Source organism: Carassius gibelio, chromosome B13 (genome assembly GCF_023724105.1).
Source record: "Carassius gibelio isolate Cgi1373 ecotype wild population from Czech Republic chromosome B13, carGib1.2-hapl.c, whole genome shotgun sequence".
NCBI lineage: Eukaryota > Metazoa > Chordata > Actinopteri > Cypriniformes > Cyprinidae > Carassius > Carassius gibelio.
Window position 1 is genome coordinate 3,244,897 of NC_068408.1, and position 20,232 is coordinate 3,265,128.

The 20,232-nt window shown below is 35.6% G+C and overlaps 1 protein-coding gene across 2 annotated transcripts in view; it reads right to left on the bottom strand.

The window, feature by feature from the left end:
- Nucleotides 1-8,322: 8,322 nt before the first annotated feature.
- The window catches only part of LOC127970293 (signal-induced proliferation-associated 1-like protein 2), a 106,929-nt gene continuing 95,019 nt past the window's right edge, over nt 8,323-20,232 (bottom strand). For both annotated transcript variants that reach the window (XM_052572779.1, XM_052572778.1), the window contains exons 17-20: nt 16,078-16,209; nt 10,530-10,647; nt 10,366-10,447; nt 8,323-9,243 (exon numbers count right to left, since the gene is read on the bottom strand). In XM_052572779.1, coding sequence (XP_052428739.1) covers nt 9,097-9,243; nt 10,366-10,447; nt 10,530-10,647; nt 16,078-16,209 — 479 coding nt within the window. In that variant the 3' untranslated portion in view covers nt 8,323-9,096. The remainder of the gene's footprint in view (nt 9,244-10,365; nt 10,448-10,529; nt 10,648-16,077; nt 16,210-20,232) is intronic.

Consider the following 20,232-nt stretch of genomic DNA (forward strand, 5'->3'; position numbering starts at 1 on the left):
TAAAGAATGAAAAAGGTATAGGCTTCTTCGTGGCTGTTCCCTAATTGTTCTATAGATCTCTGCACCACTGTTTTGATAGCATTGATTAAGTTTTTGACAGATGTAAATATTGATCTTGTAAATAAGATCAGATAAAGATATCGCTAACCCTAAACTGCAAAGTCCCACTTTATACACTTTCTAAAGTGTCAAATTAAGTAGAAAAGATAAGATGCGTATAATAACTGGATCTGGCGCCCTCACTCACAACACACTAAACAAACAAACACATCCAAATTAATTAATATATTTAATTAAATCTAAATGGAATTTCAAGTGCTCACATCTCCTCCTCAGATGTTTCTCCCAGTAATATCATAGGTCTCCTAGAGTTTAAGACATGATCTCGATTTTGACTCAAACAAAGAGGAGTTTTAGGAGAAGAATCTCAAACATAGTTATTTCCAAATAAAATATTTCCAAATGTATTTCTGATTGAGACATAGGTCTCAAAATTAGATTATATATAAATACGGTTTATTATCTTATGGGTGTAAAATGATTTATTTATAGAAATTATAATAATAATATAAAGTTATAATAATAATATAAATTAAAATAATATAATATAAAATATAAAATAATATAAAATACTTATAAAATAATTTAATTATAATTTTTAAAGCTGTAAAAAAAATTTATTTTCTTTTTGCATGATTTTATATCATTTTTACATTACAAAATAAGTATATAATTTACAAATGATAAATTAATTAAATTAAATTTATGCATTTAGCAGACGTTTTTATCCAAAGCGACTTACAGTGCATTCAGGCTATCAATTTTTACATATCATGTGTTCCCGGGGAATCGAACCCATAACCTTGCGCTTGCTTGCTTGCTAAAGCAGTGCTCTACCAGTTGAGCTACAGGAACGCAACACAATTATAAAAGGCAAGAATTTATAAAAATACTTATTACATATAGTTTAAAAAATTTATATTTGCCATTCCCCATTAAATTATAAGTGTGTAATATACATAATTTTAAAACATTTGTTTTTAACAAAGAATAATCTTGGGAGAAACATCTGAGATATATTTAGAAAAATCATCCCGGACATAGCATTTGCAATTAATGTAATAATAAAAAAAAATAATAATAATTGCAATAAAAAATGCATTGCAAAAAATGCATTGCAATAAGCTTACTGAAAAAGTGCATTAAACTGTTTTAATTAAAAAACAAACAAAACTGACTTTGACTTCTCACTGTTTTGTTTATTTATAGTACTGCATTATTAGCTTGTCGTGCATTCATCAACACGTTGATTTGATTGAAAGATACTGTAAATACTCATAGTACACTGACTCTACTAAAGCCCATCATTTCTGTTACCTCACTAAGAAGCTCATCTACTTTAGCACAGTGTGACGGGAAGAAGCTGAAGCGCTCCGAGCTGCTGTGAAGTACAGTGCCACCCCAAACAGCAGAACACAATTAAATCTGGATTAATTACTTACAGACACGCTGACATTTGAGCGTTTGGAGGGAAGCCCAATATGAGTAATCATCTAGAGCTGTAGAGACATGGCAAGATTGAACTAATAAGCTGCCTGGCAGGATTCAGAGCCGCGTGAAACACAAAACACTGCCAAAAATGTTAGGTTACTAGTCTACACGTAATCATGAAGGAACTGCACAAAGATTTGACCTCCTTCAACACATTTTTGTTGAAGGAAAACCAGAAACCAAATTGAGTAAAGGTAAAAAAACATCAGTAAATGTCTCTAGTTTTCAGCATGATAAATGTAGTAATATGCACAAAAGAGGCTAGTCACAATACTTGCATTTGCACAGAAATATTAGTCTTTGTGTAGAAGACTACGTATATATCTGTATGTATATGTGTGTGTGATGTTTATCCTGTCAAGTTGGGAAACGGCTCGTGTGATTGTACAGCGTTCTTCTGTAATCAGAGCTGATTGCATCTGCCATTCACACTCATCAATCCGCTTCATTACTGATATCAGCTCATCTCCAGCAAACAGCGCAGAAAGAGTCGTTGTGTGTCGACCTCCAGTCATTACAGACCTACAGCGCCAATGAGCCGTATCATAAACCCACATCACGCTGCTATTGTTCCTGGAGAAATCTGCTTTCAGCGTCTCTCCGCTGCGGCCAAGACGTACGTCAGAGCTTCAGCTCGTGTGTGTGTGTGTCAGGACGGAGAGGGGAAGATATCCTCCAGATCCAAACGAGCTCCATACATCTTGTGGTTCAGCAGCAATCTCTGTCTGGTGTATTTGAGGGTACGGCAGAATCAACCTGACAGTGGTTTGTGACATGAATTGCTGTTGAAAACCACAATCACAGTGCTATATGTGCTGAAACCTCACTCTAAAGGGTTAGTTCACTCCACTGATGTTATTGTGAATGACTTCTGGTTTCAAAACATAAGCATTTGACATTGACTCTAGAAGACTTGAGAAACTGTAGATGACCCTTGACCAAAAAACCTTTCATAAGGGTACTTAAAAAAAATTTGAGATTTGTACATCATCTGATAGCTGCATAAAAAAGCCTTTTTTAATGATGTACATTATGGTGTAAAAACAAATATGGAGAAAATCTGAAGTTAAAGTTATCTGAATGAATTCTTAGCAATGCATATTACAAATCAAAAATTAAGTTTTATATATTTACGGTAAAATATCTTCATAGAACATAATCTTTACTTCATATCCTAATGATTTTTGGCATAAAAGAAAAATCTATAATTTTGACCCATACAGTGTATTTTACAAATATACCCTAGAGACTCAAGACTGCTTTTGTGCTCCAGGGACACAGTTAAGGTTTCCTACAGAAAACATCAGTATAATGGAAACAGAACGGCAGATTATACTATCATAAACCATCATTTGGATGTCATGCGATAGATCGATCGTGAAACAGGATTATTCTGGAGACTTCTGGAGATCTTAAACCAAATCTGGACACCCAAGCCTTGACTTTAGCCATTGTTTAAACTCCTGCGGCTTCAAACCCACCCAGAAAAATGACCCCAATCAGAAGAGCCTCCAGCAGTAGGAGATCCCATCTGCTGCTCTGGCAGAGACAGCAGACGCTGATTAAACATCTCCATTAAGAGAGACTCTCAGAGATCCACCTCGTGTCTGCTTCTGCGGCCGTGCTGTGTGAAGCCCGGTCTGGCAGCACGGATCTGCCTTGAAACCGTCCCAAAAAGCTCCAGAGAATCAGCAGAGGCCATCAGCACAGCTAATGAAGACAAAACACACAGACGCTTGGGTTTAGCTTCATCACACACATGCATATGACCACAACCTCCTGCCAAGAGAGAAGAACCACCCTCTAATATGAGCCCTGATGCAAATTACCCACAAAAACAGACTCTTTTGACAGATTCTGGTGTGATTGGCTTCGTGCAATTTCTATGAACTGAGCTTCTAGGCAGCTTCTACAGTGAGCAACAACTAGGAGAATTTGCAGATTTTCCTCTGCATGGAAGCAGATCAAAGAAAAATAAACTCTGTTTCACTCAGACTTTTTAATGTTGCACTTGCAGAACTGGCAGGAAACAATGTATCATGCATGCAAATGTTGATTATTGATTCACATGCTCAGTGGAGCGAAGACGTGCTCTGATTGATCTGATCACCACAGAGCTTTCCTGTAATGCAGGGATTCATCAGGGTTGTGAATTGATGACTAATTCATTAAATCTTTAAATTCTAACTCATTAAATAAGAAGAATGTCAAATGGGATAGGTTTAAAATAAAACTAAAAAAGATGAAATATTGAATTGAGTTTATTTCAGAACAACATTTCAATTTTTTACAACACTATGCATGTCTTGAAGAATAAAAGTATGAATATCTTTCTCAAAACAATGTCCCCCAGACGTTTAAAAGCTAGTGCATTTCAGCACAGAAAAGGCTAAATAGAGAGCAAACTGTTGTGAAAGCGACTACTGCTAAAACAATAAAAAACACTAGCCTTTAATCAGAGCAGATGCCATTTTTAATTCGACATGAATGAAAGCGAGGTCATGAACAATGAATATACATCTTTCCATAAACTTGTCATGAAAACATGGCTGTATCTCTCTCTCATCCAGGTCAAATAAACATGTCCAGCCTGATTAAAGTCAGTATGTTAACATCAGCGCTGCTTGGAATACAGTCAGAAGCTAGCAGTCTTGCGATTGAGGGAAAACATGCTGTTCGAATCACAATCTAGCGAGAGCGGCTCTAGCTGCTGTCTGTATGAACACACGCCAACATGCATGGCATGCTTCTGTAACGGAGGCCAGCGAGTAGTGGCTGTAGCCATTTAGCCTCCTTGTTAGTGCGTCCGCCTACCATGCCGGAGACCCAGGTTCAAGCCCCGCTCGGAGCGAGTGCGAGGAGCGTCAGAGAGGACCCGGGAGAGAGGGGGTTACATTGGTGCCGTGACCCGGATGGGAGTGAGGTTTAGGGGGGTGAGTGTAACGGAGGCCAGCGAGTGGTGCTGTGCAGGTAAACCTCACTCCCCGATCTCAAGAGACGCACTAGTGCCAGCGAGTAGTGGCTGTAGCCATTTAGCCTCCTTGTTAGTGCGTCCGCCTACCATGCCGGAGACCCGGGTTCGAGCCCCGCTCGGAGCGAGTGCGAGGAGCGTCAGAGAAGACCCGGGAAAGAGGGGTTACATTGGTGCCGTGACCCGGATGGGAGTGAGGTTTAGGGGGGTGAGTGTAACGGAGGCCAGTCAGTGGTGCTGTGCAGGTAAACCTCACTCCCCGATCTCAAGAGACGCACTAGTGCCAGACGTTAGTGGCTGTAGCCATTTAGCCTCCTTGTTAGTGCGTCCGCCTACCATGCCGGAGACCTGGGTTCAAGCCCCGCTCGGAGCGAGTGCGAGGAGCGTCAGAGAGGACCCGGGAGAGAGGGGTTACATTGGTGCCGTGGCCCGGATGGGAGTGAGGTTTAGGGGGGTGAGTGTAAAGGAGGCCAGCGAGTGGTGCTGTGCAGGTAAACCTCACTCCCCGATCTCAAGAGATGCACTAGTGCCAGACGTTAGTGGCTGTAGCCATTTAGCCTCCTTGTTAGTGCGTCCGCCTACCATGCCGGAGACCTGGGTTCAAGCCCCGCTCGGAGCGAGTGCGAGGAGCCTCAGAGAGGACCCAGGAGAGAGGGGTTACATTGGTGCCGTGACCCGGATGGGAGTGAGGTTTAGGGGGGTGATTATAACGGAGGTAGGTAAACCTCGGGTGCTGTGACCCGAATGGGGGTGAGTGTAACAGAGGCCAGCGAGAAGTGCTGTGCGGGTAAACCTCACTCCCCGATCTCAAGAGACGTTAGTGGCTGTAGCCATTTAGCCTCCTTGTTAGTGCGCCCACCTCCCATGCTGGAGACCCGCTCGGCGCGTCAGGGAGGACGCGGGTGAGAGGGGTTACACTTCTTACCCACAATCCTTTGCGGTGGAGTTGTGCACCACACCCGAACTTTTCATCAAGAAATATTTGATCCTCATTCTGAAAAATGTATATTTCAGTCAGAGAAGCAGCATCTATTACTCCACTTATTTGATAGACATCTGTTGTTTTCTCTTATCTTAATAAAGCAGACAGAGGTGATTAAATCAACAATTACCCAAAAATGAACATTATACACACCCTCAGGCCATGCAAAATGAGGTTGTTTCTTCATCAGGTTTGGAGAAACGTAGCATTGCATCAGTGTCTCATCAATGGATGCTCTGCAGTGAATGGGTGCTGTCAGAATGAGAATCCAAACAGATGATAAAAACATCACAACAGTTCATCAGTTAATGTCTTTTGAAACCAAAGGCTGTGTGTCTGTAATGAACAAATCCATCTGCTCTGGGAGTTTGAAAGGTTTTATAATGTGCATTTAATATAGCTCCTACAAATTCAAACGTGTGTTGTTGTTATTGGTTTAAGATGCAGCAAGAACTAATGACATCACTGGCACAATGAGGATTTTTTTCTCCAGTCATCTAAATGACAAAAAAGTTAAAATTTATTTGATTGTACCCTGTGTTTCTACTTGACAAGTTAATTCACATATACTGTTTTTTCTCTCCTTTTTGGAAACAATCCTTTTATTGCATGGAAAAGATTAGTTACTGTTAACTAAAACTGTTGAAATAAAGTGAAATCTACATATTATATGAAAAACAAACTGTGAATTAATTAATTTTTTTTATATTAATAAATGCTAGTTTATAAATAATACTAGAGAAATATATTGGACTATAATTAGCAGATTACTAGAAAACCTTCAACAAAAAAGTTGCATACATTTCCATGATTCTTTCAGGGCAGGAATTTGCAGATATCCTGCAACATTCCGATGTTTTGGGCGAGTGTGTGAATGCTGCGAGCGGTTGAATCAGCCGTGTGTCACATATCGTCTCAAACACAGTCAGCTGGGACTCAACCAGCACTTCCTGCATCTCACAAGCCCCTTTCACACTGCACGTCGGACCCGCAATATTTCCGGAACATTGCCGGGGCGCCTTCTGTGTGAAAGCAACCACGTCCCGGAATTGATTACCGAATTGAACCCGGGTCGGGGACCTAGTAACATTGCGGGGTTCGACCCGGGACGAGCGCTGTGTGAACAAAAGCCAGATCTAATTCCATATCGAAGTGATGACGCGCGTTACCGGCTGTTTTGAAGGAAGATCAACGTTCGCGATGAAAACACATGTGCAAACTCTAATGAAGCAGAGATCAGTTAGTTCCTCACTTTCCGCGCTAACGCCGAGATCGTTTGCTTGCTTCAGTGAAAGTATAAAGTGCCTAGCGTTGTCGACTCGTACATTACACGTCACGCGCTGATGTCACGTGTCGTTACGGGATCTTCAAGGGTTGTGTGTGAAAGCACGCACATATACCGGGTCATCACTGGCAGTGTGAAAGTGCCAAATCTAGTGACCAGGGAACAATTGCAGGAACACTTTACCCCTGTATTTGCCGGAATGGCAGTGTGAAAGGGGCTACAGTGTGTCACATCTCCACTTCCTGACTGGCTCGGTGTAAATAGTGGCCTGTAAATGAGGCTTCAGCATTTTTCAGCGTGCAAGAGTGTGACAGTGTAACATGGAGAACAGGAGCGTTTACATGAATCCGTGTCATTCTGGCCTCCTACGGCTCCACTGGGAAGGTTTAAGGATTGCTTTGTTCCCTGGATTGCTCGTCTCCCCGTCTTGCACCACTTCAATCCTGCGGTCGTCTCTGATGTTGAAAAGAGATTCCTGGCAGCTAGGATTTACAGTGCGTGGAAATGGAACGTAGATTCTTTAATCATTATGTAATTTATGAGTTTGGCCTCTTTGAAGCTTTAACAATTTACATATAAAAACAGAAAGAAAAAACATGCTTGATGCTTCAACAGCAGTTTCTTTTAAGCAACAATTCACCTAGAAATCAAAATTCTGAATTGGAATTTTTCGGTGAATTATTGGTTTTTAGAAAGGTTTGGAAAAGGAACTACATTCATTTAATAGCCTCTCTGTCTCTCACCTGTGCATGCTCAGATAAGTGTCCATTAGATATGAACTTATTCTAAGGCAGGTATTCCCAGAAGAGTCCTCGGCTCCATTTGCTGCTTCCATGGCAACAAAAACCCACGGCAACAATCATTCTCTGACAGTGCTGAACTGGAGAAAATGTCAGAGTCATCAGAAAGTCAATCAAATCTCAGGATGCTCAGAAAGTACCAGACATTCAACTCACACCAAACAATTAAGCACATTTCCCTACAACGTCACATTACCATAATGCAAAATATACAAATTATTGTGCATTTACATCTTAGCAAGAAAATAAGGAATATTTGTTTTTGACTTATTATTATTATAAGTAGTAGTATCGTCACATTTCTTCAACTAATTCACTTTATCATAATTCAAGTAATAAAATTAAAATATTTAGCATTTTCATCTTATCCTGCAAGAAAATAAAGACTATTTGTTTATGCATTATTATTATTATTACTACTTCTACTACTATTAAATGAAAATTAAGCACCTTTCTGGACGTGAAAATGTAATTTTGCATTTGCATCTAATTTTGCAAGAAAATGACTTTTATTTTACATTATTATTATTGCTCCTTGCACATTATTGCACATAATATTGGATTTATTTTGCAAGAACTTTTGCATTACAAATATAACTTCGCCTACAAAAATTTCATTGCCATAATGCAAAAAATGGAAGAAATAAAATAGAAGTAATGATCATTGTGCACACATTTAGAAACATGTAAATGTTTTTTCCAAGGACCTGAAATATTAAGATGACGCATCAGATTTATTTTACATACTACGTTTATTAAAAAAAAGCAACCACATTTCCCATCTTACATGAAATTTACAGAGAAACACGTTTGTAAAAGCATAGAAACCGACAAAGTGTTATCTAGCAGCATCCAAATGTTGCAATGAGGGACAAAAAGACAAATCCTCAGTGTAACTGTGTTTCAGACACAGTCCATCACAGTATGGCCTTCTCACAGCCGTCCCTCCAGACGCCGTTCATCTGAATAAAATAAACTAATTAAGGTGAAATAAGCTTAAATAACAGTGTTAAATACAAGACACTTGATTGGAGGTTCTGTACAGACAAGGACACAGAGTTTGGCATGTGATCGCGGATTCGAGACGAGGCAGGTGCTGCACACACCTGCTTCATTTCGGCTTTTCTTTGAGGCACAATCTCAACATTTACAGCTTCCCCAACTCTTCACATCGTGTTTGCTCAGAGAATCCACGACTCTTATTGCCAGAACTTGATGATTGTGGACAGAAATGATTCTGAGCTCCAACGTTTGATTGCACCTTTCAATAACGGAGGCAGAGAATGAAGTCTTGATGCGTTACATTCACAATCCACCTCCGGAAACATCGTTTAGTTGCTAATCGAGTACATTCTCCGTTTTCTCCGCTGCTCATCTGCACCAACACAAGTGGTTTCTTCAGTCCAGGACATACTTACATTCTACATCTGACTGAACTGCGGTAGGAGTCGGGCTTTGCTAGTGACGGTCAATGGTGTGCGGTCCTGAACGTCTCCAGCGGTCTCCATCAAGGCTTCTTGTCGATGGTGTGGAAGAACCACTGGGTGAACTTCCTGAGCTGTGCAGCGGCCGTCTGGCTCTCCTCCTGCAGACGCATGTTGTCCTGCCGCAGGTGATGCACCTCCACCTGCAGGATCGCCTTGTCTTCCTTCTCCTGAGCACAGAAGTCAAACAATGGCCTCAGAATATAGTCAGCTAGCTCTTTTATGGTGCTTAATATATGCTGTCATTATATGCAAAATATCAGCCTTCGGATAAGCCTTGAATAGTGTGAGTAAACAAGTAAACAAACTAATTAAAAACAAACATGCAGTGTAAAATAATTGGTCTTTAATAAATAATTTGATTCTATTATATTTTCTTGCACACCTTTAACTTGAAGAGAAACACTATGGCTGTCAATATAATTGTGATTAAACTTTTACAAATAAAACGTTTCTTTTTTATGTTTTAAATTATTTTTAAAGTGATAATACTGTTAAATGTTAAATCTGTAACTGTTTATATTGTAAAAAAGAAGAACCTAAAAATACTGTATTTTTTATTTTAAATTTAATTTTTTTTCTTTTTTATTATTTATACATTTTTGTAATTTTTGAAATTGTTTTTGAAAGTGGTGGTATTTTTAGATTCTGTAACATTGTCTAATTTTGTCAGATTAAGTGGTAATATTGTCATTTTGGTATTTATTAAATTTAATGTTATTTTGTTCTGTTTAAAAAAAAAAACAAATTTTAATAGTAGTAATGCTGTCGATTCTGTAACAGTGTGAAAGCAGTAATGTCAAATTAGAAAGAGGTAAAACTTACCTCTTTTTATTTTATTAATCTTATTTTTTATTATTTATTTTTTCAATATTGTTCAAATTTTTTTTTTTTTTACTTATATTTGCCTAATAAGCCTCATAAGCCATTTATAAAGCCTAATATTTGTTAATGTGATAATGTTGTCAAATTAGAAACGGACAATACTGTCATTTTTATTACACTTTAATTCATTATTTATTTATTTTTAAATTAATTTCAACCAGCCCTGGTAATATTGTCAAATGCTGTAATATTGTGAAGGCGGTAATACCGACCTATTTTTATTTATTAAATTAAAATGTATTTTTTTTATAATGCATTTTAAATTCTATTATTTCTTTTACCATTTTAACATTCTCTAATGAGCTGCACAACTCAATCTCTGGACAGCTTTGGATAAAAGTATGTAAAGGTTTTCTAAAGAACTAAAAAACATGGCTCTGGTTTTCCCTCAGGACGGGATCGTTTACCTTCTTCAAGTCGTACTGCAGCTGTCTCAGGATGACCTCCAGCTGATTGACTTTGCCTGTCAGCGTGGCTGGAGACGTATCACTGAGGAGCGAGACAGAGCTGTTAGTCTGGGCATGAACACACAGTGGATTGTGTGTGTGTGTGTGTTGGGTTATAAACTCACCCGGCCTCCAGTGCGGCTCCTTCAGCGGCCGCCACACGTCTGGTGAGCTCACGTGAGATCTGCAGCGCTTCGGCTCTCTGCATGTCCGTCATGGTGCAGAACGAGGCTACACGCTGGTCTGGACACAAAGAAACACCAGACACACTCAGATCAGGACACACACACAACAAAACCACAGCAAACTCAGTGCTGAGGCTCAGACTCAATCATATCTGATGGCAGTATCAAATATAGTCATGTGATGATGTGTTAATAACAATCAGTTCTCACAATCACATTCTCATCAATCCTAATAGATTTGTTAAGAATTAAGTAGTATTACAAATAATATTATGACAATTAAACGAATTTCATCCACTAATTATCAATGCAAAAAAATAAATAGAAAATAATAAAGGAAATAATGCATCTAGATTTAATTTAGCAAGCAAATTAACTATTTTGAATTAATAGTTATTATTTTCAAACGTCTGCTACAAATTCTCATCATAATGCAAAATAAAAACAAAATACATTTGCATTTAATTTAGCAATAAAATGAGAACATTTTGTATTTTTATTATTTTAATAAGCACATTTTCTCCCCCCAAAAAAATAATAATTACCATAATGCAAAAAAATATACATCTTTGTATTATTATTAGCAGTAGTGCATTTGCTCTACATTTGCTTTCATTACTATAACACAAAACATGTAAATAAATAAATGAATTTGCATTTTAATTTTGAAAGAAAATAAACTATGTCTGCATTAATATGTCCCTGGAGCACAAAAGCAGTTTGAAGTCTCTGGGGTATATTTGTAGCAATAGCCAAAAATACATTGTATGGGTCAAAAATATAGATTTTTCTTTTAAGCCAAAAATCATAAGGATATAAAGTAAAGATCATGTTCCATGAAGATATTTGGTAAATTTGCAACCGTAAATATATCAAAACTTCAGTTTTGTTTAGTAATATGCATTGCTAAGAACATCATTTGTACAACTTTAAAGGAGATTTTCTCAGTATTTATATTTTCTTGCATCCTCAGATTCCAGATTTTCAAATATTGTCTGATCCTAACAAACCATACATCAATGGAGAGATGATTTATTCTGCTTTCAGATGACACATAAATCTAAATTTCGAGAAATTGACCCATATGACTGGTTTTGTGGTCCAGGGACACATATTATTCTTCTTATTATAAGCACATTTCTGCTACAAACTCTCATTACTGCAAAAGTAAAAAAAAAAAAAAAATCCATATGCATTTAATTTATCAAGAAAACATAAAATTTCTGGCAAAATTAAATGCATAGTTTTTTTGTTTTGTTTTTTGTAGGGGGAATGTGTGTTGATTTGGGAGGCACAATAAAACACAGTTCGGCTGTATTCACATTGTCATGAGGCCTTTCAGACACAAGTCACATCTGATGAAACCCTTCACTGTTAAAAGAAATGGGATTTGTGCTGGCCTCAGATAAGAGTGAGATGTGTCTTGAAACTTGCATTAAAGAATTGCAGGTATCTTAAAAAACATTGGTCGTCTCAAGTCCCATGTTGAGTGTTTAGCTGGAGTTACTCAATAAAACAGTGTGTTTATGAACATTTGTTTAAACACTTCTTTTCTTCTTGTTGACTTCCATTCATGCTCGCTGATGCAAATGGAGGGCAAATATGCTGTGAGCTAAACTTATCTCTCAGTGTTTTTATGCAGTGTTATTCTGGGTCACAGAGACAAGCATCTCCTCTAAAACTATAACTTTGTTTCCAAATATTGCATCAGTCTTTAAAGTGTATTTATGGTCTATGAAGCAGTTTGGGCTGGTTTTAACAGTTCATGGACTCATTTGTTTGAGTGTCAGCTGAGGACGCCTCTGACTCTTCAGTCCAGACACTTGTTTCTCAAACCGTCTTTCGATGAGGTTTTGAAGAGTTTGTTCACATGTAATGGAGTGAAAGAGCAAATCCGAAAGTGATTTTGATTTGTGATTGGTTGGTTCACAATGAAATTTAAAAAGCATGAATGACACACCATAATCTAATCAGAACATTTGTGTCCCTGGAGCACAAAAGCAGTCTTGAGTCTCTGGGGTATATTGGTAGCAATACCCAAAAATACATTGCATGGGTAAAAAATATCGATTTTTCTTTTATGCCAATAATCATTAGGATATTAAAGATCATGTTCGATTAAGATATTTGGTATTTTCCTACCGTAAACGTATCAAAACTTAATTTTTGATTAGTAATATGCATTGCTAAGAATTCATTTGGACAACTTTAAAAGAGATTTTCTCAATATTATGATTTTTTTGCATCCTCAGATTCCAGATTTTCAAATAGTTGTATCTCAGACAAATACTGTCCTCCTAACAAACCATACATCAATGGAAAGATGATTTATTCAGCTTTCAGATGACATGCACATCTCAATTTCAAAATAATGTCCCTTTTGACTGGTTTTGTGTTCCAGGGTCATTTAATTGTTAATGCATAGTTATGTGCAACTGAATTTTGGACCAATGAGAGGCCTTTGTGGGCGGGGCTACCCAGCACAATTGCCATTTACAAATTTAGTAGATTCTTTTATCCAAAGTGACTTAAAAAAGAGGAACAAAAAAATTTGCCAAAGCGCGAACAGTATTCCTAATACACAAAAAAAGAATCCAAAATAAGCCATCAAATGCACTCTCAGTACTAGTATACATTTATATGAAATATAATAATAATAATAATGATAATAGAAAAAGCATTTGCATTTAATAGATTGTTGTTATTATCACAAGCACATGTCCCCTACAAATTCTCATTACCATAACGCAAAAAATACAATGCATATATTTTGCACTTGCATCTAAAAAAAATAAATAAATGAAAAAATCTCATTACCATAATGTAAAAATCTTTTAGATGTTATTTAGTAAGAAAATAGAAATGTTTGCATTATTATTAGCACATTTGCCTTCCAAATTCTTAATACCATGCTATATATTCTGCATTATACAGTATGTATGCACATCTAGTGTATATACATGTAGTGTATACTGTATATAAACACCAATTCTTTGACAACTGTGCAGATGTTCTGAACAATCAAGGGTTTGAATCTCAGTCCCCTCTGTGTTTTTAGATGTGACATATGGGTGAAAGGCCTTATGACAGACAGTGTTTTGTAGCATCTCTCAAATCAATGCACTTACTCTCATTACACCATATGGAGAAACAGATGCTGCTGTGGAAATGATGCACAACATAAAGAGTTTAATTTACGATCATCCCTGCATGTGTGTTTCTGATCAAACATAAAACATGACAATATGAGCTCTGTGTTTCTCTGTTAGAGGCTGCTCAGAGCTCAAATAAAACAACACAAGACCAGAGCTTTCAGCACGTTGTGTTGTTTCTTCACACAAATCAAGATGAAGCGTTACATTAGAAATTACACACATATTAACAGACGTGCATTCTGGGACTTAATGCTCAGCATGCAACAGATTCCAATCAAGAATAAATAAAGCTGATATTTTATATAAAAAATGTTTAACATTTAGTTAATACATAACTATTCCAGTTAGCAACAATATGAAATGTTAGGAATTGCATATATTTGATTGTTGAAGTCTCTCATATTTCAGCATTAAAAAAAAAAAAAAACACACCCCCACACACACACAATTATGTATCAATATATGTTTATGTATATATATATATATATATATATATATATATATATATATATGTGTGTGTGTGTGTGTGTGTGTGTGTGTGAGTATACACACCATCTTTTTGTTTGAATTAAATTGTGTACAATTGTTTTAAAGTGTAACTTTAAATAAGAATCTAATAAAAATTAATGACATTTTTTTATTGCAAGCATACTTTAAGGCTTGTGTTTAACTGGCATGAGAATAATGAAAATCACAAAGCAACACAGCTTAATGGTCCTAGAAAATAGGCGTTATCTCACATCTATAATTTAATTTCTCTTTTGATTTTATTGTAAAACACAACCTAGACTTGATTTCACGATTCACCTAAAAAGGACAGTTGTGCAACGAGAAGATAGTAACAGTATATAGGTTTAAAACAATCCATTTAAGCATAAATCTCATGAAATCGATCCTCCTGAGAAAAAAATCTACAGCATCGAACACTTTAAAATAAGAGCAACATTTAAAAAAGCAGCACTAAAGCTGCACACAAAGCAGTGAAAACAGCTTGGATGACTGAAAGAAGACTGAAGCCATTACGCAAATGATGATGGCCTTCTCACTAATCCATTTAGAGAAGGACAGGAGCAGACAGGAGGACGAGTGCGGCACAAATTACCCAGCATGCCGACTGAGTGTTTAATTGCAGGTGGATTCAGAGTACATGCACTCAGATATTTAGGCCTGAATTTAAGATTTATGCATGTAACTTAAATATGAAATGTCCATCGATAGATGTAATAAATAACTGCATAAATAACTAATAAACTTAATTCATAAATGAAACGGGCCAAGCAGCCAATATTTCTGTTTTAACAGATTAACCAGGTTGCTATTTTCATTGCATTTACATCTACATTCATCAATGCATTTATTAAAATATGTTCATTGTAAAAACAATTTACATTTATAAAAAGTATGAACATGGTTAAAATACGGCTAGCTCTGAAACAAGCAATGTCAAATTAATTCAAATGCATGAGACAATTTGATACTGTATATAAACCTTGTTATTGTGCAATTATATACTTAAAATATCAATGTATTTATATAAATATAACAATATAAATATACATTACATATACAATTAAAAACAATAATATCAATAGACAATATTAAAATTATTGCATTAGAAGTCAAAATATCATACTAAGTGCCATTATTAATTATTTGCATCTATATGCTTCAGATCAGCATAAATATGCAACAATAATAACTAATCATTAACAATTATACACACACACACACACACATACATGATTAATACTGAATAATATAACTATATTTTATATAACATATGTAACTACAGATATATATTATAAATAATTATTATAATTCATAATAATCACACAATACTACTACTTGTTAGCATTATTGTTTTTATTAACTTTAATCATAATATTAATAAATAATAATAATATTGCATTAGACCTCAAAGTATTAAATATCAAACAATTATTTGTATCGGTTTGATTTTATTTCACTCATTTCTTTTAATGCATTATTCAAAATGCATTTATTCAAACTGCTTAGAATAAGCACACATCTATTCAATGTGCTTTTTGTTTATTTATTTAGTTAAGAAGTATGAACATGGTGAAAATATGGCTGTGGAACATGTAAAATTCAATATATATTCAGTAAATGCAATATACAAAGCTGGTTATTGTGTATTTAAAACACATTCAGTTTATTAGCTCAATGACAGCAATCTGATTTGTTTCATTTATGCATGACTGATGAATATGCATCAAGTTTTGTTAGTTTGTGTTAAAACGGTGTCATCCAAATGCATGGGATTTTTATACGCAATTCAAGGTTACGCTGCATTTCAGCGCTTCTGCACACACCTTCAAAGGCTCTGGCGGCGTCCACGAGGTGAGACCAGTCCAGACCCGTGGCGGTGTCCGGCAGAGGCATGAGACCCGGGTCGCTGAACTTTGAGCGGTCGGCGAGCGAGCCGTCAGAGAACCAGAAGTCATCTGGAGAGAGACAGAGACAGAGAGAGAGATCAGAGACCGCTGAGCTTCCCCTGGGCTTCTACAGACAGCACAAACACAGACACAGTCCTTCTGTCGGAGGTCAGGAGCTCTCTAATGAAGGCAGTGGGAGGAAGAGAGGTTAAAACGCTCACCTGACGCCTTCAACACATAATGGTTCCTTTTACAAGATCTCAAAGACTTCATCCTTCAACACAATAGACAGCAGAAAGAGAGCAAGATCACAGCATTCATCTAAGATCTGCTCTCTAGGAGAAAATATGTGAGAGACTAACCCACAACATTACAAACATCATCTCTTCTGCTCACAGAGGCTGCATTTATATGATCATGAAATGGTCAAATGTTATAAAAAAAGTTTAAAATACCTGGTTACTATGTGCATATATAGTCAAATTTAATTTATTCATGTATTTTCAGCATCATTCCTCCAGTCTCCACTGTCAGAAATCAGAATAATATCCTGATTTGCTGCACAAGAAATATTTCTGATTATTATCAGTGTTGAACACAGTTTTGCTGCACAATATTTCTGTGGAAACTGTGATGCATTTTATTTTTCAGGATTCTTCGATTAATAAAAAGTTCAAAAGATCAGCATTTAATCGAAGTAGAAATCTTTTGTAACATTATAAACACCTTTACTGTCACTTTTGATCAATTTAATGCATCCTAGCTCAATAAAAGTATTAATTTATTTAAAAGAAATCACGCTGACCCCCAAAATGTTTTATGAATATATAAATAAATGTACACATTTAAAATATACATTTAGAAAATTATGTTATGTACTTAATTATTGCACATATTTTAGTATTATAATAATTTATATTGTTATGAACAAAATTATCACATTATTATTATTATTAGATAAAATTATAGGACATAGTATATATATATATATATATATATATATATATATATATATATATATATATATATATATATATATAGTGTATAATAATATAGATATGTTTTATATTATTTATAATTTTTCCAAATATTTATAAAGATCTCCGTCAGGTCCATTTGGAAACATAAACAATTTTATTTTATTTTAGCTGCTGAACAAAATATATTCAAGTTATAGTTATATCATGAATATAGGCTTAAATGCACTCTATGAGCTTTAATTTAATTTTGAGCTTTAATTAAAAATTGGAGGAACGGTGAACGAAAACAGCTCTTTAATATGTACCTTTAATATGCATTAGTAACTGGAGAGTTGACTCAAAAGCTGTTTTATGCACAGATCTTGGCTATTCCTTTGTTATTTCTACATCAATTAATCAGGTAAAAGTCTGGAGCTTATTCTAAGTGTGCTGTTTGCATTTGGAAGAACTCTGAAGCCACACCATGCATTCAAAGGATGACCGAAACAGACGATTGTTAGGCTTCAAAAACCAAAAAAGTCATTTTCTGCACATGCACGATGTTGGACAGCCGTCCCGTCAGCAGATGAAGTATAAACGCCGTCACGTTTGGGTTCAGGCTCCTAAACATGGCCTCATTTTTCAATCAATTGCATGCGTCCAAACCTCTCATTGTGCATCTCTCTCTCGTCTGATAGACAGGATATGACATAAACATTTCCATCTCACAAAGAACTGGCTCTGAGAATGATGCGAGGGAAAACACTGGAGGTAAATGTGCCTCTCTCTCTCTCTACATCTGAGCCTCAGAGGGACACAATCTGTCAAATTAGAGAATTCACTAGATGAGCAGGGCGAGGGAAGAAAATCAGCAAACTGCTATCTGTCGAAACAATCAGAAATGTATTACACGTGACAGCAATCAGCCTCCTCGGGCCACTCGAAAACCAGCTATAAAAGAATCAGCTCTCGGATTAAAACTGCTAAATGTGTTCATATTACACATCCTTGAAACCAAATGGGATATGATTGTTTGTGTTAGTTGTTGTCTTTATGTGTCACATATTTTACTTTCATCTGAAGAAGCTTTACCCCACAACAGACAACCTGTGAATATTTTAAATTAAGGTACTTACTGTAGACCTGAACCATATTTGGAGAATTAAGCCACATTTAATCTGATAACAAATGTTATTATAATTAAAATTAATTGTAATATTTATATTATTGTTTCCTACTACTACTACTATTATTATTAACAAATTTATAATAACACAATATTTAATTAATACAATTATATAAAAAATAAAACAAGTAATTTAAATGATTAATATTACATTTAAATAAATTCAATAGAAAAATATAAATATATTTTACATAAAAAAATAACAAATGAAACAATCATCATCATAATAAATAACAATAATAAATGCTATTGCACTAGACCACAAAATAACTAAATAAGAATAATAATATAATTTTCATGCAAAACATTTGGAAAAAAGAGGCCTGTTAAATTTTAATTAACAATGCAATTTAAAACGAAGATAAAAAGTATTTTTAGAGACTTAAGTCAACCTTAAAAACCAGATAATAAACATTATTTATATTTCTATTACTGTTAAAATGTTTCCTCTTCTCAATAAAATATATTTTTATTTTAGATTTATAATAATAATAATTATTATTATTATTATTTATATAACAATATATACTAACATATAATATTTATAAAATATTTATATAAATAATATTGCATAATACCACAAAATATCAAACTAAGTTTCATTCATTAAATTTTTTTTTAGCAAAAAACACAAATTTCAATGAAAATCTTCTGAAAATCTGAAGTAAAACAACAGGAGTTGGTTAGTTTTTAATAAAACAACATCTGCGGCATGTATCCAGATGTGCTATTCTGTCATTATTAGTTGCAATAAACATGTCAACAGTTTAAGTTGACATGAAATACAGTACTAGATGATTGTTTAGGTCAATGTACACAATATGTTTTCCTCGTGGCAATGCTGAAAATGCAACTGACTACACACATTCACAAAAAAATCAAGCAAAACACAGATATGAACAGTTTGTTCAGAAAAACAGAAAAGAATCCAGCAGCATATCAGTAGTTGCAGATTTATATTTAGAAATGTTGTTATCCAAACAATGACATTAAGACAGGTCCATACATACTGTATTTGGACACTGACACAGTTTAAAAAATTTCGGCTCTGTATGCCACCAGAACAGAATCAAGATGAGACCGAAGTGCACACTTTAAGCTTCAATTCAATTGTGATGAGAATGTCCTCAAATTAAATCTCATAGTGTGCACTTTCAGCCCATATCCATTATATAACTGTAACTTGAATATGTTTTGGTCAGCAGCTAAAATAATAAAAATTGTGCCTGTGTCCATACATATACATATATATACACATACGGACCCAACTGTAAGTGTGGCTTAAGTTTCCAAACTGCGTTCCCATCAGCAATAAAAACACAGATCCTGACAGCTGTGAGGGGAAGTGGCTGTGACAGGTGTCTTCTCTGTGCTCTTTAGCCATGACATTTTCTTCATCCTGCTTTTTAATTAAGGACGCCATATAAAAGGAGTCATGCAGCGTTGTGTGTCACACACGTTCCTGATGGAGGTGTAAGCGCCTCTCTGGACAGAAATCCTCCTGTTTGTGTGACTGCATGAGGCCGAAACGCACTGAATGTGACGAGAGCGTTTACAGACGACAGCTGCTGCTGCTAATGCATGCTGCTCTTCATATGAACTAAACTCTAACAGCAATTACTCTCCAGCATGTGGTTTCAAACCTATACGGTTTTTCTTCAACTCAAAAGAAGTAATACAGCGACTGATGGATGTCATGATCTGAACATGTAAAATAAATAATTTCCCACTTCATTTAGTATATTGGATGAGCTTTGTGCTTGGCCAGAAAAACGACATAAATGTTAATTATACAAAGCGCAATCTGGAACTTTAAAATTACTTTGAAAAGCTTGAAGTTTGAAAGCTTGATGGATTTACTCAGAGAAGGTAAAAACAAACAGTTATTGTATAAAACACATAGCTGGGCAACCTTTGAACTGATAATACAGATGGATGGATGGATAA